Here is a 25,349-nt window from a genome sequence, read left to right on the forward strand (position 1 = left end):
TCAACGCGCGTGCTCGTTCCAGGATGTTTAATTAAAAAATAGAATAGCTTCCAACGATGATGGTCTCCCATTCTGCTGTCTCACTTTTGCCCGAAAGCACCTAATGAAAGAGTTATGATGGGTTATGATAAAGTAAGAGTTATAAAAAATTAAGGAATTTCGGGTAATTAGTCGCCCAGTACTTATGTACGCTTTCCGACAGGACGTCCGCGTAACCCAACTGCAAAAATGACATTTGTGTAGTTTCCATAGGTTTTTTTCTAAAAAAGTTATAACGGATAAAAATAAACACAACTCTATATTTCATTTTACCCGCTGGTATCGTAAGTGACATACTGCCCGCTCTCCAGTCTTTCACCACCAGCGGCATTGCCGAGGTGATCAACGCGTCTGGGAGGTGGTGGGTTCAAATCCTATCACCGGCTGTGCTCTCTCGGTTTTTCCCTGAGTGTTCCGGCAGACTTTCTAGACTGATGTCGGCACAGTTCCCCCAGAAGTTGGCCCAGGGCGCATGCTTAACCCTCCTGTCTCCCACTCCTTCCCGCTGTCCCCTCTTCGTCTGTCCACGCCTGTACGCCGCTCATAGCCATCATTGCTTCGCGGCGCTAACACGAAAAAAAAAAAAAAATATATATATATATATGTTGGACCCATTCGTGATGTTCCGCGTTCAGAACTAATGCAAGCGAAATGCTAGAGGCATTGTTCCTGGTCAGCCGGGGAAGCGTTGCGAAGACGTCCTACGATAAATTTTAACGCGTACTTGGTGCTCGTAAAAATTCCTCCGACGTCGTGAAACCCTCAGAGGTCGTCTGACGATATCCAGGCGTGCCTTCAGTATAGAACGAGGGGGGACAGAAGCATCTGCCATCCTCACAACTCTTCCCATTCCAGATGTTTCGGATGGAGGCGGGAGGTGCTAACAGATGATCAGTGCCGTGGCCAAGACTCACTGCTTGGCGAAGGCCCAGCTTTAAGATTTTTTGATGTTTTAACTTTGCCATGTTCATATTTGCGTCACGCTGTCCAGACAACCCCGCACTTCGATGGTGTGCCGCGTCTTTATTCGTGGATCGTGTTTCGTGTCGTAAAAGTCTGACACTAATTCCGGAATGTCGTGCCGCTTTTTTTGTTACTTCTATCTAACGCGTTTTTTATTAGCGTCCCCGCCATTTGTACAGGGAATGTGTAATTTAGAGAAACTTGTTCGGCTTTGCCGAGAAGGCCGGAGCATTATCGGATTACTCCACCAGAGCGGTAATGAAACTTGACCACCTTGATAAGACGACATAGGGCGGCACTAGAGGTCGCGATACACTGCTCTTGTTTTTCTTTCGAACTCTAGAAGTACTAATCAATTACTATTTCAGCGTAAACTATAGCTTGCTAAACATAGTTCATGAAACATAATTCCTCCGACATGGGCATCCTGCATTTCGAGGTATTCAATAGATCATGAACGTGTAGATAGCGCTGTTCGTAGGTGATCTTCTCCTGCAGTTAACAATGTGAGAAACATTCCGAACAGTTTCCAGCACTGCCTCGCAGTCACAGCCCTGAAAATGGTCAGTAGAAGCTGCTGTCAGCGGCGCCTATATGGCTATGCGGGACAGAATATGTCTCATATGGATCCTGCAAAAATGACAATCTTGCGAAACGTCCACAACCAGAAGGTGTCGAAAGTCGCTGAAAAACAAGCTGTCGCGCCGGTCCCTATAGACCGTTTACAGCAGAGTTATCTGGGCGCCGCCATCTTAGCGCACGTGACCTTGCGCGCCACTGCTTGCCTTCTCTTTTGGCTGCCTGTTGGCACGGCGCACGTAGTACGGCGGTGCAACCCAGAGACGCTTTCCCCGATTTTAAACTTTTTGCAATGAACACGAGGCTTTGGCCGAAGCTTGAACGGTCAGGTAAGTGCATTTGCTTGATTTAGAGTGATATTTGTCCTCGTGCGTCTCACATGATCGGCCCCACTACGTTCGAGTTACAACATATTTCGGCGTTTTCTTTTTTCCCTCTTCTTTTGTTGCGTATACGTTACGTTGTGGGTACGTTCATAATGTAATATCGTAAGATCGTGATTTCTTGCTTTTTATATCGCAAGGGTCTTTCTCATATATGCATGTAAGGGCTGTTATGTTGTCGTTATGAGGTCGCATACTTTTATTGTTGATTTCAGATGTGTGCAACCACATGATCAACGAGCTAGAGGGAGACGGAAAGCCTGCGCTGAACTACAGAGAATTTGCAAAGGGAATGAAACTGTTTGACAGCGGCCATGTCGGTGTAGTACTGTGCCAGTGCAACGATGGTGTATGAATTTTAAAGGCCGACATCAGGTCGACACAAACAGTGAGCAGAACGTGTAGTACAGAGACTCGCTTCGGGCCCACTTTGGCGGCAACATGCACATGTATAGCGGGTTTGAGCAGCAGGTGCAGTCATATTTGTACACTGTTCATCAAGGTTGTAGAGGGGACGGACAAGGGGCTCACGAGCACTGACAAGGCGTGTACACGGAACCGTTCAACTGCAAGGAACGTGACCCCTGCTACTATGGGGGAAGTTTATTCTTACAAGCAGCAGCCGACGCCTACAGCAGAGTTTGGGGCTCACACAGAAATGCTGCACCACTTTGAGGGTTGCATTACTTACCCTCGCTGGCTTTCCCGCTTTGAAATCCTTTCTCTGAAGATTCGATACCTACCGTTGTCGAATCAGCTTGTTTTTCTCTCTTTGTGGAAACCCGTGCATTGCACATCGAACGCGGGCAGTCTTCGTCCCACACGATCAGATCTGTCACAGTTTCTACACTCAATCACGGAACAAGACTTTCCTCTGCTTTTCCAGCTTTTGCACAGAACTTTTGCACAGCGGCAAAAAAAGGTCGGAAGCACTCACATAGGCAAAGGCACACAGGCACTCGCAGAAGGCAAGCAATGGCGTGGCTGCTGTGGCGCCATCTATTAGCGCACGAAGCAACTAGCTGCTGTAAACGGTCTATATGCGGTCACAAAAACGTCGAAACATTATCTCTCAATATAACTGATGAACACTTCAAGTCATCGTAACAGCCCAAGAGACCGTTCAGTGAAGTGTCTACGTCATTTCATGCCACTGCCGTCGTGTCAAGATGATTTCATCTGATGCGGATGTGCTAACTTGTGCAAGAAAATGTTCGAATTCGAAGACTGATGGCGAATTCTGCTGGAGTCGTTAGGCTTATTTCACACTCCCGTTTTTCTCTTCCGTATGCTTCAAAAATACAATCGAGAGGCAATCGAGCCCAGTAGATTCCAATGGGCCCGATTTGCCTGCGTGAAAAACACGGACGAGAAGAATGGTAGTGTGAAACCGGCCTTATTGTGCAGCGCAGTGTACTGTGGCCGTGCGCGTTCAGCCTAGAAATGAACGATGAGTGAACGGAAGGACCAATGAAACGCGACGCACGTTGGATTGAAGCGGCCGTGTGACATGCACGCTCGAGCCGGTGTAACTATTTCTGCACGAAAACGGCCAGCGGAATTCCCCAAGACTCCCGGCGGGTTCACCAGATTGTAACCTGGTGCGAAACCTGAATTTATCAATTCAATTTGGTAACCAAGCAGCAGACGTCGGTTTGGGTTTACCCAGACTATACAACACGCCCGTGAAAATGAATAGACAATGAAATGACGGTCAAGAAAATGGTGGTCACTTCCTTCTCCGACAGTAACCAATGTGGCAGCTGCCGTTGAAACACTTCTCGGTGTTCAACCATGAGCGTATCGGAGGTGTTCGAAAAGATCGAAAACCTATACTCGAGCGGCGGCCAAAGGCGGGACTGTGTGCAGGGTCTCTAAATACTAGCTCCCTCTGTGTACACAGAGGGAGCTAGTATTCAGGCAGCCTCAAATGACTGCCACAGTCCAGCAGCTTGCCATAACACTGTTTCGGCGCGCGCAGCAATGAATACCGTGGCTTTCCTTGAGATGGCAAATGTTAAAAGTAATGATCTATGCATGCTGCACCTTGCACTTGCACCAATGCAGATCAGATCTTGCCTTTGTCACTTTTTTTTCACCCCACGGTTAAATATTACGGGCAGTATTGAGTGCGTGGCAAAAAAAACAACAAAAAAACGTGTTTTTTTTAGCCTTGACAGAATTTCTATAAAAAAGCGATGAGAGCATCATACATGTTCTTGTTGCAGTAGATTTCTACGGCTAGGCGCACATCCTCTCGAAGAAAGTGTGCAACTGCAAGATGACTAAATTCGTTCATTAACTTTGTAATTAGGGGATCTCGGGCATAAACGAGATAGCAGATTGAGAGGCTATCCTAGTTGCAAGCCATTTCACGTTGAATAAATCCTGAAACACGCACGTGTGTTAAAATATCCATCCCCGAATTCTGATGTGCAAATGAGCCGAAACCGCGGCGACCGGGAACACGGGGGTACAGAGCTCATTTCACGTCAGACGGCCACGTGATTTGGAGCTATTGAGATGATTGGAGTAGTTGCCACTCAGTTGGCCAGATAAACCAACCCAGGGCCCGCTTACACGAAACTTCTGCTAGGATCCTAATCTTGAGACATTTCCTTTGGCGCAGCTCTAGGTACGTTCGATTAGGCCTGCACTCCCTGAACCAGTTCCGGGCGCTGCAGGGCCAGTTCTGAACTAGCGCAGCACTAGGCCAGCTCTAGTTCAACGGTGCAACACTAGTGCCGCCGCGAAACGAATATCGAAGTGCAGCGCTAGTGCAGGCCTTCTGCTCTCCGCGAGTCTTAACACCGCTACGGATTGTAAGAACGCGTGTGACATTTCAATCACGTGTGCATTGCTGCTTTTTAATTTCGAACACAATGAACTGTTCAACAATTGTGCAAACAGCCATGGAACTTGTGGATTCTGACAGCGAGGACGAAGAATTCGACGACCTGGTAACCGTGATAGCGTTGAATCTTCTGCGAATTGACAGGAATGTGCATACCAATGTACACCGAAACTGTAGTGAATCGTTATTTCGACTTCGAATTCAAACGGCTCTTCCGGCTCTCTCGAGATACGTTCGAGAATTTACATTAACTGTTATTTGCCTTGTGTCGTCTGCTGCCATTGCCGCCATTACTCTGCACTACCGTTGAACTGACCCCTGCGGGAGTGCAGAGTTTCCTTACACTAGGGCTACACTTGGCGTGCACTGGTTTGAAACGAACGAGACTGTGCAGGGGGCGCTAGGCTGCACTGGCGAAACGAACGGCCAAGTGCAGCACCACCGGAACTGGTTCAGGCAGTGCAGGCCTAATCGAACGTACCTTCTGGCAGTGCATTTCGCTGATAAAAAAGTTTACGTCAGTAGCACGTGACACAAGCACCAGCAAGGCTGCGCTAAAGGACATTACTCAAGGTTAGGATCCTAGCAGAAGTTTCGTGCAAGCGGGGCCAGATAAGCGTCCGTCGGCGAGGGTGACGCGCTCCTCAGGCGCGCTTTTTCGGTTTGGGCTCATTTGCATATAAAAATTCAGGGATGGATATTTTAGCGCACGTGCGTGATTCAGGATTGTGTAAACTTGGAATGGCGCTCAACGAGGATAGTCTCTTAATCTGCTGTCTCTCTTTTGCCCGAAATTCCCTAATTAAGAGTTAATTAATGAATTTTAGGCAATTAGTCTAGTCATGTTGTGGTCACATACTCTCTTCCAGAAGATGTCCGCCCTGCCGTAGAACGCAACTGTAAAAACAACATCTATGCTGCTCGCATAGCCTTTTTAATAAAAATTCTGTAAAGGCAAAAAAAAAAAAAAAAAAAAAGAACACCCTGTATCGCTTTCTCAAATACTCCGTTTGAATTACAATTTAATGTATCGAGCATCACATTTAAGACTTCACCGTACCCACATTAAAAATGTTATGCAGGGTGCTTATTCCCACTGGCTCCCTCACCTGCATACAGGGCGTGTCACGAGAAGCTCACCAAAATTTTCTTAAATTCGTGGATCATTTTTCCTTTGATGAGTTGCTGCATCGAGCTATTTCCTATATTATGGCCTACTTAAGGGTAAAATTGTGTCAGTAATTAGCGCAAATTTAATTAGCTGTCATAATTAATATCCTTAATTAGTGAAATTAGGTTGATGGCTTAATGGCAAAGTTGTGGAGCATAAGGTACTGTAATCCGCAAAAATCGAAACCACAGCGAGCTTCTGCGCTCCAGTGTAAAAGATGCGAAAATGCAAAATCTGCGGATCTGAGGATCCTGCGGAGTTCCGTTTTTCATGCGGCCCCTTTGTCGCGTGATCAATCGGCTAATCTACAACTTTGACAAAAAAACATGCCGTTAACAAAAATAGAATCACTATTCCACGGTACCGCTGCTCGATAAGCGTATTAGGTTCTTGGTTGTGGATTGCGCCGAAGAATAAGAAAACGGTGTCGACTCTGTGACCCGGCAGTACAAAGCTGGGGGTGCACCACGTATTGAGGAACAGCTTGTCATCAGAGAGAGAGAGAGAGAGAGAGATGACACAGAGAGGATGAAAATGATGACATGAGAGGATGAAAAGAGGCCGCATGAAAAACGGAACTCCGCAGGACGCTGGAATATTTTGCATTTTCGAGTCTTTTGTACTGGAGCACAGAAGTTCGCTGCGGTTTCGATTTTTGTGGATTAGTGACCTCAATGTTGTTCTATACAACTTTGCATAAAAATAAACCAACTTTCACCTAACTATGAGGATTAATTATGTGGGTTAATTAAAAGTTGCGCTAATTACCTCACAATCTTTTCTTTAAGTATACAGAGTGTTTCTCTAACGTGTCCACAAATTTTAGTTAAAGCGAGCGATAAAAGAGAAACGAGCGCTACTTTTCAGCTACTTGACTAAGAAACAGGTGCTACTAGTGAAGCAGTACCTGCTTCTTACACAAGTAGCAGAAAAGTACCACTTGCTTTTCTTTTATCGCTCGCTTTAAATATAATTTCTGGACACGTTAGAGCAAACACCCTGTATATAGGCCATATCGGGAATGACTACATGCAGCAACTCTTTCAATGATCCAAATGATCCATGAATTTCAGAAAATTTTGATCAGCTTGTCCAGACGCACCCCGTATATAGATGGATAAACAGAATACACTTGAGACGTTGCAGGTTGAACATGCTCCTGTAATGCTGCAGATGTGCCAAGATGCACGGTTCGTTTGAGACACTTGTAGGGACTAAAGCAGACGAGGATCACGCGCGGTGCCATGTTCACGCTGTGCAACATTTTTCACGTTGGAATGCTGATGCTTGAAATTTCTCTGCACTATGCTTGGTTCATGAAAATATTCCTCCGTGCAAAGAGACATGTTTAACGACTGCCTTACTTTCTTACGGCTATTGGGACGGCATTGTTGCAATGCACCCTGTGCTGAATACCAGTACGAAAAGGCGTATTTATACTCTCCGGTAGTAACTGCCTACTTCTGTCGTGACAGTCTTTAAAATGTTCCTCGGAAAACCACCAGGACATTCCGAAACCACGATTGCAAAGACCTTTCCTACAAATCCTTCGTTAAAGGCCCGACTACATGCTGCGTTTTCTCAACGGCAAACCCGCGAGATTTCTCAGCGCCGCGGTTCCTCAACGAAAGAACGGTCGAGCTAACCGCATGCAGCTACCTCTCAACAGCTAGTTCTTTAGCGAAAATATTTGAACATACTGTTTTTCACTGCAGGATACTTTATACGAACATTACTCCGCGATCTGGCGCGATGCGTGTCGTCCAGGGCCCCTAGCAGCGTTCTTTGCAATGAGCCTCGGCTATAGAGCGCGACAGATACGCGGATACGCGACGGTTAGCTTCGATTTCACATGTAAAATATACGATTTTTTTTATATAGTCGCAACAGCTTAAAAAAGAAAAGCTTACAGAGCAGCATACATGCCGTTTTTGCAGTTGAGTTATACGGCCAGGCGGACATACTCTTGACGAGAGTACGTAACTACAAGATGACCAATTATCTAAAATGTTTTAATTAACTGTTTAGGTAGGAAATTTCCGGCAAAAGCGAGCCAGCAGAATGGGACACAATCCTCGTTGAAAGCCATTCCACATTTTAAAATTCCTGAAACGAGCGCGCCGAACTTTGCTATGCAAGTGAGCCGAAACTGAAAATGCACAAGGAGAGCAGCGCTCATTCCACGTCAGAGGGTCACGTGTTTGAACCGATGGAGATGATTGAAGTAGGTGCTGGTCTGCTGCCAGGTCAACTGCTTTGCATCACCATCATCACCACCGCCACCAACCGCTTTACGGCCCAAATAAGCCCGAAGTTCATGCGCGCGGTTTAGGTTTCGACTCATTTGCATAGCGCAGTTTTGCGATGGATGTTTCACGGCGGCGCTATTTTCAGCATTTTTAAAAATATCGAATGGTTTTCGACGAGAGATTGTCTCCCATTCTGCTATCTCGCTTTTGCTGCAAATTTCCGAATTGCTCAATTTACGAATTTAGGCAAAGGTTTTTTTTTTTTTAATCTGTTGCAGCTTAAAAAAAAAAACTGTAGAACTTGTCAGTGCATGGATATAATTTGCCCACAAAAGAATGGACCTCTTTCATAACGTCTTCACTAGATGGCGCAGTTTGGGGACGACAGAAGTGAGGACCAGTGGGCAGACTGCACGAACGGCGCGAGCTCGTCGGTTCCACTCCGGACCGGTTTTGGCCCTTTGTGCTAGCCACGTGGATTTGCTTTGAAGCGCTCCGAGCGTGGCTAGCTGGAGAGCCGCTAGGATACGAAGCCTACGGGGAAAAGGTCCATTGCTTGTTTATATTCTCGCATACATCTGTGTGTTGTGTTGTGCCTAGTTCTGTTTACTTTGTTCTTTTGGGCAACGTGCCTCCCGGCAGGCAGGCCGCCTTATTTTCTCTGTGTATAAACCACGCCCCTCCCCCCCACCCCCCCCAAGTCGTACGCTCGTTGGTGGTAACTAAGGTCGTGCTGAAGCCTGGAAGGTGGTGGCGACGAATCCTACCAACGGCTGTGCTGTCTGAAGTTTTCCCTGGGTTTTCCGGCAGACTTTCCCGACGAATGTCAGCACAGTTCCCCCTGAAATCGGTCCAGGACGCACGCTAGCCCCCTGTCTCCTATTCCATCCAGCTGTCCCCTCTCCATCTGTCCACGTCTGTACGCCGCTCATAGCCACAGTTCCTATGCGGCGCTAACACGGAATTAAAAAAAAATCGCTTCTGCTCGCAATCGACGCGACGCTGCGCCCGCGACCACTTCCGGTTCCGGAGAGGCACGAAGGGTCGAACGTAAAATCGCTGAGTACTCATCATTTCTTCGTCGCGAACAAACTCCGTGTGCGGTTTCCGCGAGAGTCAAAGCGGGGTAGGAAGCGACGTGTTGGCTGCGGTGGGCGCGGCTGTCACGTGATCTGTGAGGGTGCGTCTTGGTATGCGTATTTTTTTTGCACGTGATCTGTGAGAGTGCCAGAAGGCACGGCGCACGGCTCTCACATGATGCGGAAGTGTCTGTTGAGATGAAGGGGACTCTCGACGAAATCGCTTCCGGCCAAAAAAAACGCAATGACTGTTGAAAGACAGTGTTTAATCGTGTGTCCCAAAAACTGATTTGAAAGTTACCATTCCACATCACCACCTCTGCAACGTGTTGCCACAGCTCACCAATGCCAGTGCCCTTATACTGAGATCCTGTAATGCGCAACAACGCCTTCCCTTAATTGTCTAATTCATAAACTATTTCTTTCACACGGCGGAGCCAAGGTATCCGGGAATTTGGCATCGTCGGTAAACCCAAATATAAACGGTGAAAAGAAATCCCGCACAAGCGAAATGCACGGTCAATGCGTCACCCGACGTCATTTCTGGATTGGTATCAAATTTCCGCCTATTGGTTGCCGCCGAGTAGCCCCTTGCGCCTTTCGGAGGAGTTCTCTAGTCATCGCAGAGTTTGTTGGTTTTGTTCTTCTGCTGTTAAACGGAAATCACCGAGCCGTGGGCGGTTTACCGTCGAACAGAAAAAGGAAAACTCCCTGTTCGCTTAGGACAGCCCTCGCCAAACCAAGCTAATGGGATCGGTAAAAAGACATGATATGGACTGCAATCCGGTAAAAGAGGGAGTACCACAAAAACAGTGACAACGTGGCATCGGAAATCCAGCGGGAGCCTTAAAAAGTGTTCAACCAGGCAAGCAACCTGCTAGTGAGCCCCGTTTTCATTGATATATGGGACAAGAAAGACCGGAAAGACAGAAAACGTAAGCTGGATTCGGCGCACAAGCTCCCTCGATCTCGCCCTTCGCAATAAGCGTAGTTGGATGTCAGGACACTTTGAATAAGCGGACTCGAAACACATCCATTTAGGTTCGGACAACGGGAGGTTTCGAACAAAGCGATAATTCGAAAAAATGCGATTTCGTTATAACCAGGCTTTCTGTTGATGGACGCAAGCCAAAGGTGCCACAAGGACCCCGCTTTCACAAGAACGGCACCATTGCGCAAAATTTGAGTCGTCTTTCGGAGTCGTCCTCGCAGGCATCGCCTCCTAGCAGCAGGTTATGTGAACTGTTCACGAAGTACACACTGATGCTGCAAGGCGGCGCTCTCTGATCTCAGAGCAATCTTCTAGAAGACTGCATTTGGATTTCTGTTTATGAAAACTCTCGGATCTTCAAATTTTCGATTTGTGTTTCGACTGCATCTTACATTATATTTTACTGCTGCTTGGGCTAGCAAAAAGCAACAAAAATTACCGCCTCGCCCTAGCGGTACCATACGCATTTATAATAATAATTCGGGGCTTTACGTCGCGAGACCCGTACGCATTCACCTAGTAATGTATAAATAATCGTCAGAATATATCCAGCTGACAAATTGTTCCCTGTAGGAACACTGAGGAAAGCACCGACAATCACCTCTAAGATTACTGTGATGTACGGAGGGCCGGTGGTAGGGGTGTGCGGGGCCTGAGGCAAATGGCACATCGCGGGGCCTGTTTCACACGATTAAGTGCATACTTGATATTTAAATAAAAAGTAATCCCCGGTTGAGGGCTTCGTGCGCGGGGCCTATGCAAGTGCGGGGCCTAAGGCGGTCGTCTTACTCGCCCCCCCCCCCCCCCCCCCGCACCCTATCGCCGGCCGTGGATGTACGGGACAACGTGGATTAACATCAGGCATCTAATGGGTTGATATCCATCTCTAGCGACACGAACCAACGAACGTTAACGAGCGTTGTTTCGTTAAATATGTCTAACCCCTCCTCCGCAGAAATATTATCTACTTGTGCACCTAAATGTGACGCAGATAGGGCCAGTAAGACACATTCCTTACGTGCTTCATTGCAATACCAAACCGAGGATATGTACCTGGCAGTTTGGCCATTTGGCAGTTTGTGTTGATTATAGTCTCATTCAAATAGCAGGTGAGCCGGAGGAATAGTGAGTGAAGTGACACGGAAAAAAGGTAACTGGGATATTTTAGAATATAAAAGAAGCGACCGTGGGCTTAGAAGCTTGCTCTCGGATTTTGTGGAAAGTACGTCGAAAAATTTACTTTTGTCCCAAATAATGTTAAGGAAAGGATTGTCTCGTGATGTCGCTGCCTTCGCAGCTTTTTTCCGCGACCCCGCTCATTTGTACTCTTTATACTGAATGGGAAATAAATTGAATTGATTGATATTCTCATAGAAAGAATTGGCTCACTGACACTGCCAAGCAGATTTTGAATGAATTGACACCAATATTGTTAACCAAAATCGGAGGGCAAAGGGATGAAATGCCTTACCTTTCATAGTAGTACGCCCCACAATCGCACGTGAGCACCAGCTACGTGAAATGTTCATTTATTGAACACAGACAAAGGGTTGTGGCGTTGTCTTGCAGAACGCACCAGTGATGCTATGCTCACTGATTGTCGAGATAACTTGATACGTCGAGAAAAGCAAGCGGAAGGCGCTTATTGGACAGCGGGAACCAGGTGCTCCCCGCTGTCCAATAAGCGCCTTCTGCTTACTTTTCTCGACGCATCGAGATATCTCGACAATCACTGAACATCGCCTCTCAGTTCCAAGTACTTACAATCAGTAGAGTAGAGTATAGTAGAGGATAACGTGGTGAGGGTTGCCTGTCAATCAGTACAAAGTACTCAGGGTCCTTTTGATATTTTGATAAGAACAAATTGATAGCAAAGCAACAGCTCTTGATAAGGAAGGAGAGTGAACTAAACCCGTCTACCGGTCGTGAGGTATGCATGTTGCGCTTTTGATTCACAGCGGACACCACTTTCAAAAGTACCGTGTTCTAAGCATGATAAACCAGCCTCTTCCCAGCAATTCGTTTCTAAGGTTGTTGTGCCATGTACTGAATCGTACGCACGTGTAGAAAGTTGACGCACGTGGCTCTTGGTGTCCACCAGCTGTCTTCTCCGACGTGTGTCAGAAGGAAAGGAAATAACAGAAACGATCACGAGCCGAGACATAACAGGAAGTTGGAGTAGACCTTGTGTAGTCAGGCTCTGTTCTCTCTCACTCTCCGCCTTTTTCAGTGTGGTTTCAGATTACATTGCCTGCTCTTATCTGAAAGCAACGTGCAGCATTAGAAACTCAAGAAGGTTGATCAATGCGCAATATTCACGCGTCACGCGGGACGACTGTGAACGCTTGGGCTTTCTTTATTGCAAATACTGTATCACTCACATTCGTCGATCGGTGTAGATTGTTCGAAACACCTGTTATTAGTGAACATGCTTACCAAAATAAATAGGACAATATTGGACAACACTTGGCCAACTACACCTAGTATACACCGCAAGGTGGTTTCCCTCAGTATGATTCACCTCAGTGTGATCGTGGTACGACAATAAAGTATGCAGTGAAGGACGGTGGCGTTGTTCCATTTCCTTACACGCATGCCTAATTACATGATGCGTATACAAGCGGCGGTGACACATCTCTCGTAACAGGGCTGCGTAACCGAGGTAAGACCACCTGAACCACTCATTGCGGTACCAGCACAAGCCAAAAACAGTGACAGACAACGTTAATCAGCCATCCCTTGAAAGAGAGCTTCACTGGGTAAATATATCAATCACCTTTGGCACATGGTGTACACATAGACAAATAATTGCGTTCACTGGAACCAATCACATTGGCACTGTACCAACGACACCCGTCAAAAGTTCGTGTCACCTCCCGAGTTGACATTGGTGAAATCACCTTGTAATACTAGCATGGTACTGGAAATAAAGCGCATTTCGTAGTTCTGTCATTTGCCTATTAACGATGACGAATACTGCTAATCAACGTTTTCGATCGGTATAATAATACCATACTCCAATAGCGTTCGATCAAAAAAGCTTGGGCAAAACAACTGTGACCATATGTTGTAGATAGAAAACATTATGAAATGATGGCAAATGTGTGCGCTGTACTCTACGTATACGATCACACGTGCGAAGTATTTGTCTGCTGTATCACGTCTGTTTTTCTTTTAATAACACTATAGTCTAAACATACGGTTTCCCCAAAAACGTGGCATTATGCAGTAGCATATAATTTCTTGCTATACTATGTGGTGAAAGATATTTCATGCTGACCGATTTTTGTTACTTTAGCTTCACGCGATATTTTAGGTGTAATTTTTTAAAATAGATGGTACGTGGAATATTTGGTTAGTGAGACGTATTCTTTTCTTAGTAACGTACGCATCGTTATACCTTTTGCCGTTTTAAGGCCTTTAGCATTTTCGTGGGTACAACAGGTAAAAAATATTCATTTAAGACCACCGTCTTAGATACTTCAAATCACAAGTGAGGAAACAAAGTGACCATTTGCGCTGCTAGTGAAGAAAGAGAAAATTGGATTATCCTACACACGGGAAAAGACAACAATAGCTAAATAAAACCACCGTACGACTTAATGCTGTTTTCTTCTACCTTCTCTTTCCATTGGCAAGGCGCCTAACCCTCGTAAAGGTGCGCCGACAGATTGCTTTAGTGGTGGATGTACAGCCAAAATCACACTTGTTTGAGACGCGCCAGCTGTAACCCCTTACGCGATTCGAGCAGCTGAAGCGTGTAAATTCCCGAGCTTCTTGTCAGCAAATGACTCAATTGAAAGTAGTATTCTGTCGAAATTCAATCATACGGTGGGAAATAGTGTAGCATGAAATACCGCTCACCAGACATTAAAAGCCAAAGTAGATCTCTATTTACACGTTTGTTGGGGCACCCTGTATGATTACGCATCTACGTACTTCAAAATACGCTGTTGAAATTCTCACCTTTTGGCCTTTTTTGATAGACAAATGGCCATGAAGAACCGGTGCGCCACAAGCTATTGTTTGATTCATTGTATGGTGAATATTTACAGAACATCCGATTATTTTCTTTCGCTGCTAGACATCATACGAGGATGACAGTACGAATCTAACTTTTTTTTTCTGTATGGCTGCTGTTCACAAAACCAATGCCAACATTTCAAAGCGGCACCTCGAACAGCGCCGCGCATGCGATTATTGCTGAGATACCTATTCACCAGCATTCGATCCAACCAAGAAGAACAACAATACTAATTTTCGCAATATCTACATAACGTACACAAACACGCTTTCTCTGTGCACTATGCCCGTTGTTTTTCCTCCATGGGGAACAGAGATGCTCCACAGTGAGGTTCATCATCTTCTTCTTCACCTTCTTTTGTTCTTTTTTCTTCTAGCTTGTGCTGCCGATGTCATATGAACTCACAATGAATACTTGGTGTCGTAGTAGGGACCCTGTGCTTGAGAGAGCGAAGGTGGTGGTGCACCAGGGCTTAGGCTTCCAACAGAGGGAAGGGACGAAGAGAAGGACGAAGAATACATCTTCCTGTCGCAAGGCGCGGCCGAGCTGTGCTGAAACCGCATTCCTGAAACACGAAACAAAGTTGTTTATGTTTACTAACGCCCATGAGAAACACATCTGCTTTGGGCACTGCCTCAGACACCGGCACAATGGTGTTCCTAACCTGGCAGCGCCCTGTATTCAGTTATGTCTTATCTATTTCCTATGTACTGTCTTTTGTCAACAGGGAGCACTGCTTATAGAAGACCAGGCACGTAAAAACAGAGAAATACAGAAATGCAGAATTTTGTGGAATCATCATCATCATCATCATCATCATTTCAACACCTATTCCCTAGTTTTTCAAATTGCTCTATCTCCTTAGAAGACTAACAGGCCGCAAGCAGGCCTAATTTTATTCTGACTCTGTACATTCTTTATTATCCTCGCCTCGTCAAATAGAACGGCTTGCTCTAGTGGTTGTTAGTTTCTGGAACTGAAGAATGGAGATAACCGAAATTCTGGAGGCTTTTGCGCTGTTAAGTCCGAGTGACACTTGCAGCATTCCTCTCCATTGCGCCTTGTTCTATTTATCTATTTACTTCAAATTCCCTCAAGGTACCAATTTTAGCGCCCATATTCTCTAAGCTCTTCGACTCAATATGTTACTTTTGTAACAAGTGATAAATGGGGCACGTACGTTAAAATATGACGAAAGCCTGAAATTCCCTTGGGTGCGCGGATGTGTAACACAATGGATCACTTTAAGTTCCATCGGTTTAGATGTGTAATGTATCTTTTCTGAATCACTTCTAATGGCCTCGCAAATTCATGCGCAACGTATACTATACCGCAGCAATGAATGGCGTCACTTGCCATGTTGCTACGTACAATTCTCATATTGTGAGTTGGCAACTAATTCAGTGTACGCGGACAGTAAGGCTTTATCAACGATATTTTTTGTTCCCCCCCAAAAAAAATGACATGGTGGCTCGCAATTGCTTTGGTGTCGCGTAAACGAATTACATTCATTCCAGTTCGAAAGAAAAAAAAAAAATAAGAAGAAGAAAACATATACTAATAACTTGTTCTCATTTTCTGTGTGTGAATGTTCTTGAAAACCTGCTATATAGCGTACACAGGTCCTAGGACCTGCAGCTCCTGCGTTCCTATATACGTCCGAGGTCCATGGATGCGCGACAGAAGGACCAATCTCGTACTATAATCAACAGCACCCAATTCTGTGCAGTTAATTCGCTTGGGGAAAAAATACAAACTAAAAACATGTTCCAGCAGAAAAAGTATATGATACCAACACGTCAAGCTGGAAATGCGCTCCTGGCCTTGAACCGCACTATAGCGCTGCTGCAAAAATGCTGGTCGTCCTTCGCTGTGTCTCAGCTTGGAGTTACTTTACAACACCCAGTGACTTACTTTACAACACAGAGTGAAGTTGGAAATGAACAAAGAGTTTCGTTAAGTGAAGCTCAGGAAGTCAAGATTTATGGAAAGTTCAGCATATTCCAAAATCAAAATATAATATCTTAAGCATAACGTCAGTCTCAGTAAATTTAACCTGGTTAATGTTGGATAGAAATAATGCAACGGGTGTTCGATGAACTACCAAGAGCTAGACAACAAGCAGACACCAGGCTACACAGATGCTATTTGTGTTCGACCTCAAGCTAAGGTAGTGCGCCTGCTCATGTAGCTTTCACCTTACTAGTCTTTCCCGAACTATTTTTAAAACGCTCGATAGCAAGAAGTATTGGGAGAGTGGAGTGTAGCCTTTGTCGGTGAAGCATGTAGTAGAAATTGCACGCTGGTAACGCATGTAACAGTTATTCGGCTAAACTTGGTACAGACTGAAATTGACGAGTCACTTGTCGGATAGTTGAACAGTGTCGCTTCCCCCCTCTCCCCTTCCCATCGCAATCTCATACGCACCACATATGTCTGTTCGCGCTGGCCGTAAAGAATATCGTGCATCGATAATAACTATTCCGAAATCTTGCAGACCAATAATGTCTTTCCTTACCCACGAAGTTTCGTAACAAAACGTAATAAAGCGATATTTCCAAGCGTCTAATGAAGAGCATTGAGGTTTCTGCATGCAGTTTCTACGTCTGGACACGTGTTTTATTCATTTCGTTCCTTCAATTTTTCTCTCCCCGGAGCGGCAGTTGCCTCTCCCTTGTTGAAAACCATAAAACTGTCTTGTACGCCTGACTTCTGTTTCCATCACAAGGGCAAAACAAAGAACAAACTGGAGCTAAAACCCTCCCGTTGAAGGTTTACAACCGCGCGGAGATTCATGACCTGGAACACCGCCATTCTTGCTGCGGTCTGCCCTTCTTCTTCTTCGTGTGTGTGTGTGTGCGGATATGTGTCTGCGTGTCTCGTGCATTTCTGTTATCCCTTCACGAGAAAGAGAAAAAGACTCCATCACCAGTGGTGGGTAAGGCCCACACACAGACACCCGTATTGTCTTAGCTGGGACACCCGACCCTCTTTGCTGCTTTTTACTTGTCAGCTTTCCGTTCCCTCTCGTTGCCATTAGCTGGGTGCTGGTAGCGCCAGTGGCAGCCGCTGTGCTTTCTCGCTCTCTGTCCGGACGCAGACCGTATCACCTTCCCGCTTACCACATAGTAATGCTATTGCTTCCATACAAGACGTATATCATTTCGCGCTCTGGCTGGCATGCTTATAGTTAAAACGACACTTTACGACGCTTTGTTGCCAAATGGTGTTGCTACCGAGTTGGGACAGTTGACAATGCTGTCCGTTTCGACAGCGATTAGCGACGCCCACACGATGAAATTCTTCGGGTGGAGGAAAACATGCGGCGATGACAAATAAACCGCCAAAAAACGCGTGGTGGTGGGGGCGGTGATGGAACTGCTTGCCGTAGTCGGCCACGCTCATGCGGGCAACGTCACGACTATCGCAGGGGGGATCGTGCGTCCTGGGCCGACTTCACAGGCAACTGTGCCGACATTTATCTTAAAGCGTCCGACGAAAACCCAGGAAAAACACCCACACGGCACAGCCGGCGCCTGGTTTCGAACCCAGGTCAACTCCAAGTCTCGGCATGGAATGCCAAAGGCACGTAGATGTCAAGTACCGCCGGCATTAGTCTGCAATACAGGCAGCTGCGAGAATTCAGACACAAAGTTGCACGGAATGACATTGAAAACGACCATGGCTTTCCAGTTCCAAGAATGAATTCGAATTCCCATGGCTTTCCTAAAATCAGTTTCTCCGCGATCACATAATGTGCGCAAGTAACATGCACATAACGTGCGAGGGAAATGCCGCGACTCTTCCAAGTTGTGAGGTGTAATGCCAAGGTGGGGTGAGTACATGCCATGAGCTCTCCAAGATTTCTTTTCGACGCCGGTATACTAATTACGATTGTGAACGTTGTATTGGACCTTTTTGTCTCACTTATTAGACGCTATAAGGGAGGCAAATACTTTCTCAGAATAGCGAGTTTTAGTAATTCGTACGATATCGCCTTTGCGTACGTAAGGGATAGCGTTGATGGTTCTGCGCACGCCCATAACAGAAAGAGAGCTTCGCGCAGTGCGCAGAACCACCAACGCTATCTGTAACGTACGCTATCGCCTTTGTGTACGATGTACTAAAACTCTCTTATGTCCCAGACGGTGTAACGGTAGCTAGAACATAACAGATTGACTCGTCTTATTAATAGAGATTTTTAGTACGTCGTACACTGTCGCCTTTGCGCACGTAAGGGATAGCGTTGATGGTTCTGCGCAGTGCGCGAAGCTCTTTTTCTGTTTTGGCGTGCGCAGAAACACAACGCTATCCCTTACATACGCAAAGGCGATAACGCAGGATGCACTAAAACTCTCTAATAACAGGAAAGCTCTAATGCACGAACTACAAAGCATACTATAGCGTTGCGAAATGTGCTAGTTCTATGCCTGCAGTCATGATTGACTGATCCATCGATTCACGTACTATAGGCATATCGATGAAGGTTCACATAACGTCCAGAGAAAAGACGTTAATCTTTTTTTCTGTTCTGGACACTGGCATTTTTTCCCCGTTTGGAGTGCAGCATTGAGCAAATTTATTTATTTATATTTTTTTTTCATTTTTGGTCTATTCTAAAACAAAAACGAAGCGATGTGTTGTGAGGTTTCGATATCCACCCCGGTATTCCCATGCCGATATTTGCGATGCTTTGCCCACCATTATTAACCACAAGAACACTGAAACAAGGGAAAGGGTGCAGACTATATAGAACTTGCGTGTGTCGTTTTCAGTGTCCGTATCTCTCGGTCTTCTTCAAAGAACACTCAAGTAATATTTACAGTACACGGGCACCGTATGATACGTGCGTCGCTACAGCTGCGCAGCTGCGAGTGACACAACCTCAGTTATGCATCCACTACTTGAAAGTTCGGTGACAAACGTTGAGCAATATTTTGCTGCACGGCGTACCGGTCTTCCCCATATGAGCAGTTGGCTTGCGGAAGTTCCTGACGTCACGAGCGCCACCACGCGCGCAAAACGACCAAGTGCCCTCTTATCAGCGTCTGGACCCTGGAGTGCTTTCGCTCTTTCTTGCGGATGTAGGGCAGCCATAAATTTCGCTTCCTTCATCGAGCGCCTTCCCGGCCCACAGTCTGCTTTTCTTACAACTTTTCATCACCTCGCCGATATTTCCAAGTCGCTCCAATTACAGTAATGGATTCTGTTCGGACAGGAGAGTGTCTAATGTTACGGAGTGATATTCGGGGTTACCACAGCTCTCTTTTTATGACGAGTTCACAAAAGCTTCATACGTGAAATACGAAGCTTTTGAACTGTGTCGAACATGACGGGATGATGGGTATTGCGGGAAACGGGCAGCTGGGTGCGAAGCAGGAATTTAAGTCTGAGTCTTTTTGTTCTTATTGTCTTCACGTCTGTCTTGTCTTCACAACAAACGAAGAGTGGTATCTCAATAATAGAAGGGCTGGAAGTCACAAAGTGCATCACACCGGAACGATATTGGGGTGTTAAGCGAAGTACAGAACAGAAGTACATCCTCTGAGGAGTCGTGGCTTTGCACTTTGTGATGCCAAACGCTTAAGCTCGGCACCTAAATTTAAGCTCGTCCAAGCTCTTACACAGGCAGGAAAACCAAAACTGCTCTTAAGCATTGGTAGCTTTTTCGAAGCGAAACAGTTCCTCTACCTTGTTAATATTTGCTGAAGGAAATTCAACGAAAATCAACGACTTGTGTAGCAGGCTAAAAAAATCGTATTCCAGATGACGTGAATACACGAATATTTTGAGAGCTGAATTATGTGTTATCCTGGGCATACATATAGTACGAGTTACATAATGGATAAGTTCATAACACGTACAAATCAGCAATGCAGAGATACATTAATATATGATAGACATACACAGTGACGCACTTGAGACTGCCGAGAGGGAAGGGTTTGGACCAATCGGGACTAGGTGTCTTCAAGAGAAAATAAATACAATTTAAAATTGTTGAAAAAAATTGAAATTTAAAATTGAGAAAATAATTTGGTTACAGGTGCAGTGCCACATCATATTTTGTACCCTATAGTTGTGGGCACAGTTACCCCTGAAGTCGGTCCAGGACGCACACTAACCGCCCTGTCCTTCCTCCTCCTTCCTGCAGTCCTCACTCCATCTGTCCACATCTGCACGCCGCACATAGCCACAGTTACTTCGTGGCGCTAACACAGAATGAAGATCGACCAAACGGCAGGAGACATGATGAAGGATTGAGACATGCACTGGCTTAACATAACATATGAACAAGTTTACTGTGGCTCAACAAACTTGGCACACAGGCACAGATGGGGGGGGGGGGGGGGGGGGGTGAGAAAATTCCTTGAATATTGGCACATTCATGTTGAGGACAACACGTGCAACAGCCACAGGGGGCCTCCTCTCCCTGAGTGTTACGAGGGAATAATGATTATATAAAAACAAGTCCCGGATAGCTTATCGTTCGTTCTTCGTCTGATGATGATGCACCCAAGGGCGTCGAAACGTCAGAGTAAACTTGTTCTAATGTTATGCCAGTGTATGTCTCAATCTCTAAAAAAAAAAAAAAAAAAATCAAAAAAATCAAATGTACCCAAGAGCACATCGATGTCTTGTCGATTTCACTTTGGAAGAAAACATGAAAGACAGCATGAAAAAAGAAAAAAAGAGAAGAAAAAGCAACAACATCCGGGAACCCTGCTTCTATTTCCCTTTTGCTTTTCCATATACTGCTAATTCTAACCTTGTCTGAGTTCACGTTCTAGGTATATTGCGAGATACAGTGTTGGGGAAAACGCGTTGCAAGTCATTAAGTAGCCTTTTTTTGATAAGTTGACACGTGATTCGTTTTATTCAAACCCCCATGACTTTTTTTCTTTATAGTACATCCATCCTTTGCTAGAATGAGTTTGGGAAAATTCCAAGTTCAGAGGCCCACTTTCACAGAAATTGTGCTCGGATCCTAATATTAAGGAAGTTCTTTAAGCGCATCTTTGCGACTTTTTTCGGCACGTGCTATACAGCCGTAAATTTTATTACCTTCCAGCTCGAGCAAAATACATTATTAAAGCTGGGGCTGAGGATTTGCCTTATGTTAGGATCCCATTACAATAATCCGTGCAAAAGGGAACGCGATCTGCACCCTTTTCATAGCTTTTTTTCCTCTAATGAGGCGACAGATATGTGGGTGTTGAATGCACGTGCACGGACCCTCGCCCCAAACTTTGCTCCCGTGTTTCTGCACGATGAATGCTACAAATTCAGTTTTGCCCGTGCACGTGGAGATGAGGAGTGTGTGTGTTCGTCGTTGTGAAAACAAGTACTTTCCAGCCTGAGAGGATACAATGGAGCAAGGTGAAACTGTTTGGCCCCTTAGCCACTTTTGCACTAAGGAAGCACATAAAGGTACTGCGCCTTTCGTGATATTCAATGTCTTCTACTTTAACCGGGCAAGACCAGAGCTAGATTTCTCCAGCAGTGATGCTGCATTTCATGATGATCTGTAGCTAAGCTTATAACGGCTTCAAATATTACAGTAAGGTACTAGGGTCTTAGTAGGGGAATTCGTAAAAAAAAAAAAAAGCAAACAACAAAAAGAGCCTCAGTAAAGAGACAGCCTAATGCTTCTAAGAAATTTTGATGTCATTCAGAGAAGTACATAACGCTTCCGTGGCAATTACTTGGTTGCGTTGAGTAGACGAGTTCAGAAAATCCCAGTGCTCTTCGCGCACGCATTGCATCCTGGGCGCTTGCTGAGCGGGAGAACGAAGAGTAATCCTTCACATTTCGCTTTCGCCGACCTTGACACGTCGTGGACAATGGACCGGTAGGGGTGAAATCGGAACAGTTTGGAGGCCACCCGTTGCTTTCGTATTAGTAAACTCCCACAGTTCAAAGCGGCGCTAAGCACTCTGGGATTTTCTGAACTCTTCTATTCCTTCAACGATGCACGAAGGGCTTCTCTCTCTCTGCGATATATTTTGGACACTGGGCTACAACATCGTGTACAGTTCAGTACCGCCCAGGTCGCACACTACGTCCTTCCCCCCTTTGTCTCCATACTCTTTTCTCCTGTCCTATCTCCATCTGTCCACGTCTGTGCTCCGCTTATAGCCACAGTTGCTTCGCGGCGCTATCACGGAATCAAAACAACAGTTTCTGGGACCAAAGGGGATAAATTACTTTCATTTTGTAATGCATTATTATTACAGTTTTGGAAAGCGATGCATTATATTACTCTGTAAACTTTTTCAGACCCTCCAAATGCCATACTAATATCAATACCTTGAGGAAGCAATGGTATTACTTTGACATTACATTTTCTCAGAAGCACGGACTTCCCTACACCCCCCAGACGTGATTAGACCTCTAATTAGTTACAAATTACCGGTGATAGTGATAAGTTTCTGCTAAATCTCTGCATGTGCATGCTTTCTAATAGTGGTGAGGGCAGTATGCATAATCTAAATCAGCAATCATAGACAAGATTAATTTCAGCTTGGAAGAAGTGGTGTTCAAAGACTCCACCTGGGCTTTATCTTCCTCATTGGTGATCCGGTCCGTGACAAAGGTGGCTGGGAAAAAAACAACTCGGGGACTCCCTTGCACAATTGCCCAGGCACAGTTCCTAACCGCTGGCTTTAGACAACGCGTGAGCTTTCAACCGGGGTAATGAGTGATGCCATTACGCATTACTCGGCCAAAATGTAATGACATTACATTACATTACTCATCACGCCAATGCATTATCATTTCTCATTAGTCATTATAGAGGTGTAATGCGTTATAGGTAATGCGATACTCCCCATCTCTCTCTGGGACTGGGCAGGTAAGGTCATTTTGAAGTGTTTTGCAGAAATGAGTTAGTGCGAAGCTGCCGCATCCGTATTGTGTGTTGAGTGGTTCAAAGTCCAGAATATAGATTATTTTCTTCTTTTAAGAGTAGTGGTGAGACAGGGTGAAGAGACTGGACGTAGTTTAGGTATTCCTCCTTGCAGATTATACATATTTCTGTTTGAAGATCGGCATAATGCTGACAATAGCTGAATTTTACACTGCCAGTGTCGAACACCATTCGCGATTTCTCTCTTTGCACTAAGTTGCCCGCTTTATTCACTTTTAGATCTCGTGTCATAGTCATACGCTACTTTCTTGCCACATGAAGTTACATATAGCTTCAAGGTTCTACTACATATCGTCATCATCATCAATCAATACGTGGCAAAATAAGGATTTTTCAGGTAGTCCCCATCAAAAGGTGTACCCATCAAAATAAAAGCGTGCAGCATGCTTAGGCGAATTCTGCGAAGGACATGGTTAAATTCTAGCTAACACCTTGAGGCTCAAAGTATAACCGACATGAGCCTGGTATTACTCACAACGTAAATTATTCCATTAGGATATAGAGAGTCCGAAACCGATTGCTGGCAAAACGACATCATGTTTTTCTGTTCACAGAAGAGAACAAAATCATGAACATAAAAAGTTTGTTCCGGCCGTTTGCGGTCGTAGAATGTATCAGGAACTTTCGCTGTGTTTGCGAAAGGTTACAAATCATGCGTTCACCTGGAATTCTGTAGGTGCACCAGGAAATATTTTTTGTTTTGCTACAGGTGGCTACGAAAGTATAACTTGCAAAGCGTAAATATGACAAGATTAGAGAGATAGATAGATAAAAAAAGAAACATTTACGTATATATCGTGTTTCGGTGGTAATCTATGGAGACACTTGGGTGCGCGGTCACTATACTGCTCTTAACATGGTTATAGCTTTCCACGTGTACTAGGTCTCGCAAATCCAAGCTAGACTATTATACGTTTTCATAGACAGTTAGAGCTAAGTAGTGCAAAGTTTGGCAATGACGATGAAGTGTAGCCATACTTATTGCAGGGTGATTGTACGCGAAGTTATGCAGTCACACTGAACTTGTCATAGCCTAACCTTACCTTACATCGGCATAGCAAGTGAAGAAGGAAGACAACTTATGTAACAACTGAAGATTGAGACTAATACCGTCTGGGGATGACTCACACACGTAGCGTCGAAATAAATCCCCAAGCTGCAGTGGCAAAGGCACCGGAACTTTGACGCCTCGGCTGCCTGGCATGCCGTCGATTACAAAAATGCGTTTTTATTGAATTACATAGCCTCGAGTAAGAAACATTTCGTACGAGCTCATTTTGTCTCACACGTTCCCAGATCAGTCGGATATTGACACTGAGGTAAAGTCTGATGTATCTGCCAGCGATTTCATTGAATTGATTCCTGGCGAATCGAATATATGTGACCTGGATATGTGTGTGCATGCATAACTGAGAACGCTTTGAGTGTCACCTCAACCCATCCGCATCTCACCTGACACGAATCATTCAAATGGAACCTGTTATCTCAACTGAAAGTTGTATTTTTTGCGGGGCCCCATCCGAGAGTTCCAGCGTGAGCACTTGTAGCGCGTCACATACTCGACACGCATCACTTCCTGTCCCTAGATTTCTTGCTTTACGAGAGTAGTGGGAGGGCGAGCCTGGAAACATATAAATAGAACGAAACACTTGGGCGACCACCCAGGGCTTAGAATGAAAGAGAGCCGACTCGCAAGGTGGACTAGTCGACAAACTCAGGGGCGATGGAGCAAGTCTAAACCAGTAAGAAAACGATGGGAAACAATAATTACTCCTATGTATGAAACGGAGCTGCACAAGCGAAGACACATGCGCGAATCAATCAGAGAACGAGAGAGAAATAAAATATTGCAAGGTAGCTTTCCTTTCGAAAACAAGAACAACAAATATATCAAGTTACGACGAGTGAGCAAATTTGCCACTTCATTTGTGACTCGCTGCCCCATCACACTAGACTAGAGTTAGTATGAGATATGAAATGATGAGGTAATGGGGTGATTTGTGAATAATGATAATTATCTGTGTATCGCTGATAGCTTCCTGATTAGTAAAGAGAACAGTAAATTCCGACTAGATGTCTCACATCACGATC

At 45.2% G+C, this 25,349-nt stretch overlaps 2 protein-coding genes across 3 annotated transcripts in view; both read right to left on the minus strand.

Moving 5' to 3' along the window:
- LOC135397577 (forkhead box C1-A-like) overlaps positions 1-11,953 on the minus strand; it is a 70,735-nt gene extending 58,782 nt beyond the window's left edge. The window contains exon 1 of the transcript XR_010423667.1: positions 11,780-11,953. The gene's annotated coding sequence lies outside the window, so the exon portion shown is untranslated. The remainder of the gene's footprint in view (positions 1-11,779) is intronic.
- A 695-nt stretch (positions 11,954-12,648) lies between these two features.
- Positions 12,649-25,349, minus strand: part of LOC135377668 (forkhead box protein F1-like) — an 85,644-nt gene continuing 72,943 nt past the window's right edge. Inside the window, exon 5 of one of the 2 annotated variants that reach the window (XM_064610260.1) lies at positions 12,649-14,897. In XM_064610260.1, the coding sequence (XP_064466330.1) occupies positions 14,734-14,897 (164 nt within the window). In that variant the 3' untranslated portion in view covers positions 12,649-14,733. The remainder of the gene's footprint in view (positions 14,898-25,349) is intronic. The other variant, XR_010418168.1, reaches the window with a different exon arrangement.

Source organism: Ornithodoros turicata, chromosome 1 (assembly GCF_037126465.1).
Source record: "Ornithodoros turicata isolate Travis chromosome 1, ASM3712646v1, whole genome shotgun sequence".
In the NCBI taxonomy this organism is placed as follows: Eukaryota; Metazoa; Arthropoda; class Arachnida; order Ixodida; family Argasidae; genus Ornithodoros; species Ornithodoros turicata.